Source organism: Astatotilapia calliptera, chromosome 2 (genome assembly GCF_964374335.1).
Source record: "Astatotilapia calliptera chromosome 2, fAstCal68.1, whole genome shotgun sequence".
Classification (NCBI taxonomy): Eukaryota; Metazoa; Chordata; class Actinopteri; order Cichliformes; family Cichlidae; genus Astatotilapia; species Astatotilapia calliptera.
Genome location: NC_137423.1, coordinates 17,847,911 through 17,860,784, shown reverse-complemented (window position 1 = coordinate 17,860,784; position 12,874 = coordinate 17,847,911). Strand labels below are relative to the sequence as shown.

The window sequence follows — 12,874 nt, the reverse complement described above, 5'->3', positions numbered from 1 at the left end:
TGATGTAAATGGTAAATGGCCTGTATTTGTAAAGCGCTTAACTTAGTCCCTATGGACCCCAAAGTGCTTTACACATCCAGTCGTCCACCCATTCACACACTGGTGATGGCAGCTACATTGTAGCCACAGCCACCCTGGGGCGCACTGACAGAGGCGAGGCTGCCGGACACTGGCGCCACCGGGCCCTCTGACCACCACCAGTAGGCAGTAGTGTCTTGCCCGAGGACACAACAACCAAGACTGTCCAAGCTGGGGCTCGAACCGGCAACCTTCCGATTACAAGACGAACTGCCAACTCTTGAGCCACGTCGCCCCACGTGACAGAGCGACCCCCCCCCCCCATTCTCAGTCACACCTGGTGGTACTCACCGGCTCCTCCACCTCCCCTGAGGTGTGCTGAGCTTCAGCCTGCAGGTCGATGGGCGGAGCATCCTCCACGATCCTCTGAACAGACATCTGAATGAACTCATCGAAGGAATCTAGTTGCTGCCGCACCAGCCCTTTCTCGTCAAAATAAGAGCTGAGAAAGAGAGAGAGAGAGATCAAAATAAGAGCTGTGCTGGCCCCGTCAGAACCTCACAGGCTCATGCCAGATTCTGCACTCAGTAAAAAAAATAAAAAAAAATACCCTGTCAGGCCATCGCATGACCCAAGCTTAACATCTACCTGTCCAGTCTCTGATCGATACTTCAATGTTGATCAGTGGACTGATCACTAGACCAGCGCTGGTCTGGTGTTGGTACAACTTTGATTCCTTACCTGCAGCTGAGTTCAAAATGGCAGACATGAACTGTTCTACAGAGCAGATGATCATTTAATTCAGTTTCAGATTTGTGGCAACAGATCTTCTTATAGCCTCTGACTTATCTCTGTGCTTGTCCTGCTAGACCTCAGTGCAGCGTTCGATACGCCCAACTATCTATCCATGAAGCCAGATAACACACGCTTATCCCTTTCAGGGTCCACAATGGCGGCGCCTATCCCAGCTGTCTTAGGGCGAGAGGCAGAGTACACCCTGGACAGGTTGCCAGTCTGTCGCAGGGCTGACAGATAGACACAGACAACCATTCACGCATACATACAATTTAGAACTTCCAGTTAACCTATCCCCACTAGCTGGAGTACCCGGAGAGAACCCACGCAAACATGGGGAGAACATGCAGTCGTAGATATATAGGATCTAACCAGACTCTTATTCTGGATTAGGGCTGCAGCTATGGATTATTTTACTAATCCGGTAAGATAAGAAATAACTTTGTCTTATAAATGAGCAATAATAAATATTCAAAAGAGGGAAAAACAAGAATTTTCAATTTGAGCTGCTCATTGGTTTCCATTTCAGTAACTGCAGGGTTTTTAAATAGTTTACTGCATATAACAGCTGACAAAAAAATTAACTCTTTATTAAAATTTATTAACTTTATTAACTCTAATATTAAAATTTAAAAAGGTCACACTAATAATATTAATATATATATATTAATATTATTAGTGTGACCTTTTTAAATTTTAATATTGCACAATTACAATCAAAGATATACACATACACACACACACACACACACACACACGTGTCTCAGTCAATTATAGATGATGTGAGAGGGCGGGTGTGTGTGTTTAGGGCCCGGATGGCTTGGGTATAGAAGCTCCTCTTGAGTCTCTCTGTCCTTGTCTCTGTGCTGACTCCTTCTGAAGTCCACCACCAGCTCCTTGGTCTTGCCGACGTTCAGCTGGAGGTGATTGTCCTGGCACCATGATGCCAGAATCTTCACTTCATCCATGTAGGCCGCCTCATCGTTGTGGGAGATGGCACCCAACACCACTGTGTTGTCAGCAAACTTCACAATGGTGTTGGAGCCATGGGTGGCCACACAGTCTGAAGTGTAGAGGGAGTGGAGCAGTGGCGAGAGGACACATCCCTGAGGTGCTCCTGTGTTGATGGTGATGCTGTTAGAGACGCATCTACCCACCCTCACCACCTGAGTTCTGCCAGTGAGGAAGTCCAACACCCATGCACACAGACGGCTGTTAAGTCCCAGATCCCTGAGCTTTGTGAACAGTCTGCAGGGCACTATTGTGTTAAACGCTGAACTGTAATCAACAAACAGCATTCGCACATAGTTACCCTGTTTCTTGTCCACGTGGCTGAGAGTGGTGTGTAGTAGTGATGTGCGGATCGATCCTGAAATATAGATTCCTCCGATACCAGTCATTTATGTTCTAGAATCGATTCTCACATTAAAATATCGATATTTTTAGTAATTTAGGGTTAATTTGTAGTTTATCATTAACAGCAACACAGTGGAAGGAAACTATAACATTCGGATTGTCTACATTCAAAGGAACTACTTCCTCTTCTGCCTTTCATAGTCATGTGCGAAATACGGCTGTATAAATGACTCGCAGTCCCTTGGCGCGCGCACTCACAACAATAGCTGAGCCTAATTGTGCAGACGTATTTTACCTCCACAAACAGCTGAGACATGGTTTGCGATACATGTGGCAAAAAAGTGCTCCAAGAGTGAGGTGTTGTGGCTATACTTTCCCAACCTTGAGACCTCAGAATTAGGGAGACAATCAAAAGGGCACATTTTACAGGGTTTATTTATCAGATAAAATACGTTAAATGTCACCGAAACAGCGGGGGTGTCCAAATTCAGAGGCTGCTTCCACCTGAGGACCCGCCCTTCCCGGTCTAAAGAAAGCCGGGTAGTACGTCTTGAGTTCCCTCGGTGGAGTGAAACTCAGCCGTCTGCTCCTTGCTATCTAAAATATAACCGGGCGCTGGCGTCTCACACTTTCTTTAATTAGTTTTCTGTTTGATGTTTATTCAGCAGTGTGAAAACCCCGGAGGAACACACCTGAGGGATTAATAAAGTTAAATTTAATTTAATCTAATCTAATAACTTTAATCTCAGCCAAACCGATTTACTCACGAACAAACAAAACACTGAAAAAGCCAAACAATAACATTTTTAAGTTATCAAAGTGACTTATATATCATGTTTAACCCAAGTAGTGAAAGCCTGCGGGGGTTTGAAGACGATGTGTTGATCGGCTCAGATATTTGAAGTTTACACAGCTACATTCTCACCTGAAAACATGTTAAAAGTTGGGTTTTTTGCGACCCAGAAAGAGAAAGAAGAGTAATATTAAAACTAAGTAACTGCCACCATTGTTGGAAACTGGAATTGGCTCGGCTGCGCTATGAATTCTGCAATATGGTTTTTCAATTTTGTTGTCCAGGTGGAAATTCGGGAGAATGGTGGCTCCGGGATTCTCCCGGAAAAATCGGGAGGGTTGGCATGTTTGGTTGTGGCAACATCACTAACCTTGTCAAACACCTCAGAGTAAATCATATCACAGAATATGAGGCGCGTATGTTGAGACGAACTGAAGAGGAGGAGAGGGACAGGTGCTGCTAGGGCGAGACACACGTCTCTCACAGAGTCCTTTAGTGCTGCAGGCAGGCAACGTGTTCAAATAGCGCATAACTTCAGTTTTTTTTTTATTTCTATATGATGAACTCTGCATTATTAAGTGATAAGAACAAGTAATCTGATGTCCTGTAATCATTATGACGCTATAATTTGAGATACAATAAATAAAATAAGTTTTTTTGTATAAATCAGAATCAGAATCAGAATCAGAATACTTTATTGATCCCTGGGGGAAATTATTTTTTGTTACAGTATCGGTATCTGATCAGTATCGTCGATACCACCCTGAAAAGTACTTGGTATCGGATCGGAAAGGAAATCAGTGGTATCGCACATCACTAGTGTGTAGGACGTGGGCAATGGCATCCTCTGTGGATCTGTTGGATCTGTAGACGAACTGCAGCAGATCTGTGGTGTCTGGGATGGAGGAGGAGATGATGTTCTTCAGCAGCCTCTCAAATACCTTCATTACTACAGAGGTCAGTGCAACTGGCCGGTAATCGTTCAGGGATGATGGTTTGCTGTTCTTGGGCACAGGGATGATGGTGGATCTTTTGAAGCATGTGGGGACCACAGACTTCGCCAGGGACTCGTTGAAGATGTAAGCGAACACACCTGCTAGCTGGTCAGCACAGCAGCGCAGCAGACGGCCGGTGATGCCGTCTGGCCCCGCCGCTTTCCTTGTGTTCACTCTCCTCAATGCCACTCGAACGTCATGCTCCGCGATGCTGGTCACCGGTCTCTCGCTGATGACGTCACTGTCCTCGGTAGTTAGGCGGTAGATAGCATTAGCCGCCTGGCTAACCTCGAAACAGGCGTAGAACTGATTCAGCTTGTTGGTGAATGCAGAGTCGACGTTGATATTCTGTTTTCTTGGAAGGCTTTCTGACATTATTAAGGGAGGTTCTCACAGTATTTTATCTCCAGGATCAGGTATATTTGGTGTGACAAATAAGTGCTACAGAGTTTAGATGAAGCACCAAAGCACAAAATTGGGGTGTAAATAGTTAAGGTGCCAATATATCCCCCCTGCAGTGGTGGCTTCACTCACCCCTGCGTCAGATGCAACCTTTTCTACCTGCTGTTAAGGCGCAGGAAGGCGCTGCAGTATTCTCCAAAACTATAGGTGTCGCCACTCAGACAATATTGCATCATACACCCTGATGAGGAGGAGAAGAAGTCAAAACTGGAAGCAGAGACTTTGTCAAATGTGTCTTTGCAAAGTTCTTTCCACAAACTCAAATCTTCAAACAGTTGCAACATCTCCATGTGTGTGTGAGTCTGTCTCTGAGCTTCTGTGCAGGATTATCATTAAAATAGCGGGGGGAAATGGCACGTTCGCATACTTGTGTCTACAAACCAGCTGCGACTGCTGCAGCGCAATCTGCCAGGTTAGCAAAAGACAGTGCCTTTGTTTTCATACGCAAATGGTGGAAAAAGCATGGCGGCGACGGAGAATGAGAAGGGGGAAAGCGGATCGTTAAATGAAACAGATGAACCAGAATTGGTTTGTAAAAATGCTGCAACTTCAGTGGTGTGTTACTGGTTTGGCTTTCATTCATCAGATACACAACAGAGCACAATTTTTGATAGAACATCCAAGCAGGCCAAAAACCTGAGGTTGCATGGCGTTAAAACGGCTGCTTGCAAAAAACCCCCCAAAAAAAAAAAAACCTAACACAGCAGCCGCCAGCGCTGTAAAAAACGGTAGACTGGTGAGCAATGTTCCCTCTAATTTTTCATGTGTCTAAGCGAACACACAAACTCCCTGAGTAGTCCCTTGGACCACTGTGAGCAACAGCAGACGTGTGCACTGTGGTCACGCCAGCATCGAATCCATCCAAGTTACATGGTGTTACGAACTTGCATGTCCATGTGTTTGTTTTGTGCAGGTGTTGTGTCTTTTTATGTTAATTTAGCTGTGCCAGGGCCCTGCTCCGATTGGCGCGTGGATACACTGCCCCGACGTGACTGGTTCCAGCAGGAGGACCCGCCCATTAAAAGGAGGCTGGAGTGCTACAGTGGGAGAGGTCCTGGCGTTTCTCCTCATGACCCAGCAGTATTCCTGTGGCAGCCGCTGGCTGAAGTTGTGGAAGTGGAGTGGGTAGGGGTGAGCTGCCGTTTCTTTTGATCACCCGTTTTCTCCTGTTTTGAGTTAGTTAAGGAGGTCAGACTGTCTTTATTTTTGACTTTGTTTTGGTAAGGTCAGGGGTGCGGGATTTGTGTAGATTTGTTTTGTTTATTGCTTTGGCCCTGGCTCACCCTGAAGTGTTGACACTCCCGTTTTGGTTCCTTTATTTCACATTGTAAATAAACCACATTGTAACTAACGGATTTGTTTCTTGTGGCTGCTTGGGTCTTGGGGGGGGGAAGCGAGTGCCTCACTCATGTTATTGCCTGGCCCTAGACGGGTCATAACAATGGTTTATTAAAATAATCAAATTACAGCATGTACATTTATGTTAGACTACTTTTAATTAACTGCTTTAGCCCACTTACAATGAAAATTAAAAAATTTATTTCATGACCTGTGTAGCATGTTAACACTATTGGAAGTAAAAATAACTTGAACTCCAATTTTGAAAACAAAACTTTCTTCTTTTTTACAAAGTTCTGACTTGTATTATGAGTCTGTGTCTGTGGTCTGGGAGAGAGTCCTGTAACTCTGTCTGCAAAATACAGTAAATAATGACCAATGTTGGGCTATTAATTATATAGTTACTTCTTTTAAAAAGTAACTGAGTTTTGCAAACAACAAAGATTTTTGCAGCTGTTTACCTAAAAATGCAGCCAAGGCGTTTTTTAAATAAACAAACTATTTACAGAACAATCAGCTGTTCTGCATCAAATCTAATGCCACACAAATTATTTGTGCCACTCCAAAAATAATTTCTGTCCACTATGAGATAAAGGAGAACAACAGCCTGATACCTGCAGGCCTGACAGCAGCAGATGTATCACTGCTGTAACACCTGTAACATTCAGTAGTCGCCTCATTGTTCTGACACACACAACAAAACTATTGACTACACTACACGCTAACTACACAAGATTTGAGCTAGACGTCGCAAATCTCTCACATCTCAAAACACCGCCGTCACTCCTAAAACTTCCCCCTTCCTAAACAACTAAATGCCATGTTGCCATATCATTTTTTGATTGGTCGACATGGTACTTTTTTCGACCAATAGGAAAGGGTGGGGTTTTTTTTGGTGTTGTCTTTGCTCACAGGCGGAAAGTGCTTTCGAGCGTTTTCCTTATAAAACGCCGTTTTTACCATTTCTTCCCGCAGTAAATATAAACAACGACAGTATTCAGGAAGAAAACCAAACATTGCAGATATTTTCATCATAATTCTGGTTTTACGTGGCCTATCAACACAAAATTAAAACTGGTATAAAGTCCACACACCGTCAATTGTTCCGTCTGTCCTGCTCACATCTCCAATGGTTGTACACTTTGTCATTAACGTGGCTTCACTCCACATCAGCCACGCCGCTTTGCTAGCTAAAACACCGGTGTCGGCCCATAAGGACGCTGTCATAGCCTGTCAACGATGTTGATTAGCTACGTATATATGAATGTGAATCACATCATTGGCTGGACTATGGGATAAGGTGGCATCGTTCAGTCACTCACTGACTAACACTGCAAAACAGAATTGTTAACGTATTTATTTTAATTTCAATTCAGGTTAGATTGTTTTCTGTGCACAGAGACCGTGCCAGCAGTGCGCAATTGCGCATGCGCTAGAGCTGGGTGATATAAGATTTTTTCATATCACGATAGGTTTTTTCCATTTCAGGCGATAACGATATATATCACGATATAAGCCAAATAACTATATTTGTAAGATTTAAATGTGCCGTTGCTCACAAGTAAAATGTGAAATAATCAGCAGCTTGTTTTTATTTTATATATTTATTTCCCATAATAAGTTCAACAGGGTAGATGTACTTAAGGAACATGAGACTTTTTCAGATAAATAAAGGCAAATATTGCAAACTACACAAAAGGCAGCCGCTGAAGCGTTTAAGTTTCAAAATAGAACAAACAAAACAGGCTACTAAATTGTCAATTCCACTTAGAAACAAAATATTAATTCTAAAAATAAATCTTAGTTTTACAGAAGAACAGACAAAATTGACTAACTTTTGTCAATATCAAATAAACTGAGAACTAAAAGGAAATTCTCAATCTCTCCTTGTTGTATAGCTGAGCTTTTCAACCAGTTTTAACAGTTACTTTAGTCTGACAAAAGCCGAATGACGAATTAGCGCTTCCAGTCAGAGATTGAGCATGCACCGCTTTATTGTATTTCCAGACTTGCTTTCGGCACAGTTTACAGTGAACGCTACTCTGTTTTTTGTCAGACTTGAAATAGCCGAAATACCTTCACACTACGGAACTTCTATGGCTCTTCCGTTCGACAATCTCTCCGGCATTGGAACCATCATCTGTTGTCTCTTCGGTAACCTTCGGTCATGCTCGGTTGATTTTTCTCTAGTCGGCACACTCATTTCCTCCATTACCCAGCGGCACGGTGGCTGGCTGCTTCCCAAACAAATACACATGTGCGGCTTGGCACTTGTGCTGTACGTAACAAGTCACGTGACGTGACGCTGCGGCTGTGATTGGTTCGGCTCTGCTACTACTTAATTTGGATTGGCTGTTCTTTTTTTTCTTTTTCTTTTTAAAGAGGACAAGCGCGGCGAGGTCTATCGCAATAGTTTAATTTTTCTATCGAGAAAAAGTTATTTCGCAATACATATCGTTATCGTTCTATCGCCCAGCTCTAACATGCGCGCAGTTTAAAGGGAACATTGCTGTTGGGTGAATAATGCAAAAAACAGAGATCTGAGATGGAAAACTAACCAAAGTCAGAGGGAATTAATAATGATGTTTATCAAACGAGAAACATAGTTTGATCTTCTTTTTCTGCTGGTTCAGAGAGAGACAACACCTGCAGCATCAGAGACCTTTGAGCTGTCAGCTTTGAACACCGATGGCGGGTCCGTGTACGTGCCGTTCGGTCCGCGCTTTGTGTGGACTCACCATAATATTTTTCCTGTAAGAACAGATGATCACTACATCTCCACAAGGACACACAGGTGAGTTTACCTGATGACGATCCAGCACGCTTCCTGCCACAGGTCAGGAGTGATCTCATCATCATCTTCATCATACTGATTATCTGACAGAGACAGCAGGGATAAATATACGTGAGCAATACACATACTGAGACGTTGAAGCTTCACCGATCAATCAATGACAGATTGTCGGTTCAGGTTACTTCCTTTTCACAGATAACTGCACATAGAGTTTAATGATCAGTTTAAACAACTGGTGAATTGATCAGATACATCAATAAAAACAGATAACAATCTCACAGGAAAGTTATTGATCGTTCTGTTTTTAACTCACTGGTTCTGATCACGCAAACTGATCAATCAGAAGCAACACATCTGATCTGTTAAGTCAACTTCCTGTTTGTGTGAGTCGAGTGTAATGACATCACTTCCTGTCTGAGTGCAGGCAAATGCAGCACACAGCCTGAAGCTAGTGATATCAGGAGAACTCTGTTGATATGAACTGTGAGAGGTCCTGAAGACTGAGCCTCAGGGTTCATCAGAGAGCTGATTCCAAACTGCTGACCGCACGATGGTGATGATGGCTAAATCCAACGTTCAGTGTTTTCCAGCCCACACAGAATCTAATTAACAGCTGCAGTCTGACAGACTTTCATTTGTCACACTACAGATGACACTCCCTGTGAGCTCAAACAACTGTTTCATAAAATCCAAGCTTGGCTTTTGAAACACTTAAGTGATGAGTCTTGGCCCTACTCTCACAGCTTTGAGCTGATTACAATTCTCTCGTCCCCCTCATTCCAATGAATCATAAATGATCAAATCAGCTATTACACTCTGCTTAACACACTATTTACTAAGAGTTAAAGTTTGTGGAACAAATCCAGTTATTGTGGCTCATTTAAATATTCTGCTCTTGAAAGTAATCTCTTACAAATACTTGTGTTGTTAGTCTACTGCAAAAACACTTTGTCCCTGTCTTTGAGTCCTAAACCTGAGCCTCTTCAGTTATTCCAGGAAATTTATAAAGACAGCTGAGTGTTTTGAGCTGCTGCAGACATCCTGTCCTGTCTTTGAAGGGACATTTTCATTATCACAACCTGTAAAACACCTGTGATGAAGGAAGACATTTTGTAGTCCATCTTCTGCACTTTGTAGTTTTAACACCGCAGCCCTTCAGCCTTACGTAATTAAGGAGACTAGTGTGTCTCAGCACACCACACGTCTATTTTTCTCATCATCTCTTTCATTTCATGACCTTTACAGGTTAAAAGGAGGAGAAGACAGGATGAACTGACCTGCTGCCTGTAGCTTTGCCTCCCTGAGAAACTGGGTAATGACCTCTCACCTTTAACTTAAAGATAGATCGGTCAATTATCTTGTGGTCAACATTTACTTCCATTGCTGATCAATCTCTGATCACGGTCCAGCTTTCTTTATGCAGTGTTTATACTGTGTAAATATGGCGGATTGTACACAGTTTTTATACCGCAGAATTTACACATAATATAAGTGTTCGCTTTTATACTGTGGTACTGTTTATATATTGTAGTATTTGTGGGTGTAGTGTCACAGTAACGCTGAGTGTAAACGTCTGCAGCGATAATCAAGTTAAATAAAGGGTCCTCGTGCATTAGCAGCATTTAGCCTGTTAGCTCACACAAAGCCCCGCTGCTTTTAGCTGATGTTAGCACACGAATCAGGTGAGGCTCGTGATCTGCGTGAGGCTGACGCGTACCTGTGTGACAGGTGTTTGTTTGGATGAGTGATACTAGCTTTTGTTCTCTCAGAAATTACTAAAATGGTTAGCTGTAGCACGGGTTAGCTCCTCTGTCACGTCCTGTTAATAAAATTACCAAATAAATGCAAATAAAATTATCCACCATGTGACGTAATGACGTTTTACAGCTGTGCAGCTCACCTTCATCCTGGTCATACATGTTTATCTCCTGAAAACTTAAAACCACAACAACAAAAATAAAAACAACAACCACAAAACGTTGCGATCACCGCGAGCCCCGGAAACGTAGGTCACTTCTGCTTTGTTCTTCTTTGTTAGTAATAGGCAGAGGTGAAACACTACTGCCCCTCACAGGCTGGATGCTACAACTGCACAAATCCTCAGGCTTGCTCTCAAGTCAATGTCGTGTGTGTTTTTATTTGTTTGGTTTTCCAAAAAACGTTCTTTATTTATCTTCAAATATTTTATTGTGAAGCACAAGTAACAACTAGAAAAATTTGCATTTCCTGCGAAAATGCTGTGTGGATGCTTTAAAGCTGAAGCTGTATGCAAAAACTAGCTGAAAAAGCTGAAAAGTTGCAGAAATTGTAAAAACTTTGCAGAAGCAAAGGAACTTTGCTAAAATGTAATAACTTAGCAGAACTGCAATATCTTAGAGGAAACATAATACTTGGCAGAAATACAATAGCATAGCAGAACTTAGCAGAAATATTGTAACTTACCAGAAACATGATAACTTCTCAAAAATACAAGACTTTAGGAGAAATAGTATAAGATAACAGAAAGAATATATTTAGCCAAAAATACTTGAACATTACAGAAACACTATGATTTAGAAAAATAGTACAACATAGTAGAAATACTGTGATTTACCAGAGACACTGTGATGAAGTATGAATATTGTAATTTTAAATTAATACTATGTTTTAGCACAAATACTATCATTTGGCAGAAATACTATATTAAGCACAAATCCTATAAAAAGCACAAATAGTATGATTAAGCATAAATACTACATTTAGTAGAAATACTATGTTTTAGCACAAATATTATAAAAAGAAGAAATACTATATTAAGCACAAATCCTATAAAAAGCACAAATACTATATTAAGCACAAATCTTATAAAAAGCACAAATACTATATTAAGCAATATAAATATCCCATAAAAATCCTTTAAAAAGCAAAAATACTGTACTATGATTTGGTAGAAAAACTATAATTAATCAGAAATACTATATTTAGCACAAATCTTATAAAATAGCAGAACTAGTAATAACTTAAACAGAAAAATTGGAAAAGCAAAATGGACAGCTGATTTTTGCAGTCTATTTCTCGTAGTGCGGACTCCCCTCAAACAAATGGCCGTAATTTCCTAACCGTAGAGGCTAGAACGGTCATTCTTAGACCATTTTGTTCAGAAGAGATGGGGGAATCTTCCAGTGTTGACAATTTATCATTAAAATCTGAATTATTAAAGATATTTGACTTGTAATGCACCATAACTGAGTAGAGGCGAAGCAAAAACTGCCTTGACTTGCCCTCAAACAACGCTTTCTAACTCTAAATCTATTTGGAGTATCAATATCATTCTTTCACCGTAAGAGACAGCAGGCTTTGGTGAACAGTCATGGAAATTTTCAGGTCTCTGTGGAAATCCAACAAAAAGTTATGACAAGAGAAAAAAGTGGTTCATTTCCAGAGTTTGAAATCTGAGCGAAGGACAAATTTCCTACCCTCAAACAAGTCTAACTCATTTCAGAACGGTAATAGGTGAGAAAGAAATTCTTGAATTGTGAGCGTCAGGAGTGTCTGAAGATATACTGGGACAAGCCTCATGTCTTAAGTTTGTTTCGTTAAGGAGATATGACGATTCGAATATGCCTCTCATTACAGAAATCAAGCGGTGATTTTGAACAAACTCTCCATTGACTTTCTATGGAGAGTTTTCCGACTTTGTGTTGGTCTGAGGAGATTTGCAAAGATCCTATAAGTCCCACAACAATGATAGTGACATTTCCTGAAAGCCAGCAAAAATACCTACATTTTGATGTATAATTTGTGGAAGTTGAGTGAAAATTGAGCAAGTAGCAAGAAGTTGTTCGGACATGAAGAGAAAACTGCAAAACCTTCAGTGGCACACTGGAAGCCAAGAGTATAGCAACCATAACAACGCATGTATTTTGTGAAAAATCACAATTTGGCAACTCAAAACTTTAAGAGGAACTAGAAAAATTTGCATTTCCTGCGAAAATGCAGTGTGGATGCTTAAAGCTGAAGCTGTATGCAAAAAGTAGCTGAAAAAGCTGAAAAGTTGCAGAAATTGTAAAAACTTTGCAGAAGCAAGAGAACTTTGCTAAAATGGAATAACTTAGCAGAACTGCAATATCTTAGAGGAAATATAATACTTGGCAGAAATACAATAGCTTAGCAGAAATATTGTAACTTACCAGAAACATGATAACTTCTCAAAAATACAAGAATTTAGGAGAAATAGTATAAGATAACAGAAAGAATATATTTAGCCAAAAATACTTAAACATTACAGAAACACTGTGATTTAGAGAAATAGTACAACATAGCAGAAATATTGTGATTTACCAG

General features: G+C 41.2%; 1 protein-coding gene across 3 annotated transcripts in view; it reads right to left on the bottom strand.

Moving 5' to 3' along the window:
- Positions 1 to 10,605, bottom strand: part of polr2b (RNA polymerase II subunit B) — a 29,252-nt gene extending 18,647 nt beyond the window's left edge. For all 3 annotated transcript variants that reach the window (XM_026185633.2, XM_026185649.1, XM_026185643.2), the window contains exons 1-3: positions 10,452 to 10,605; positions 8,562 to 8,634; positions 370 to 520 (exon numbers count right to left, since the gene is read on the bottom strand). In XM_026185633.2, coding sequence (XP_026041418.1) covers positions 370 to 520; positions 8,562 to 8,634; positions 10,452 to 10,470 — 243 coding nt within the window. In that variant the 5' untranslated portion in view covers positions 10,471 to 10,605. The remainder of the gene's footprint in view (positions 1 to 369; positions 521 to 8,561; positions 8,635 to 10,451) is intronic.
- Between the last annotated feature and the right edge of the window lie 2,269 nt (positions 10,606 to 12,874).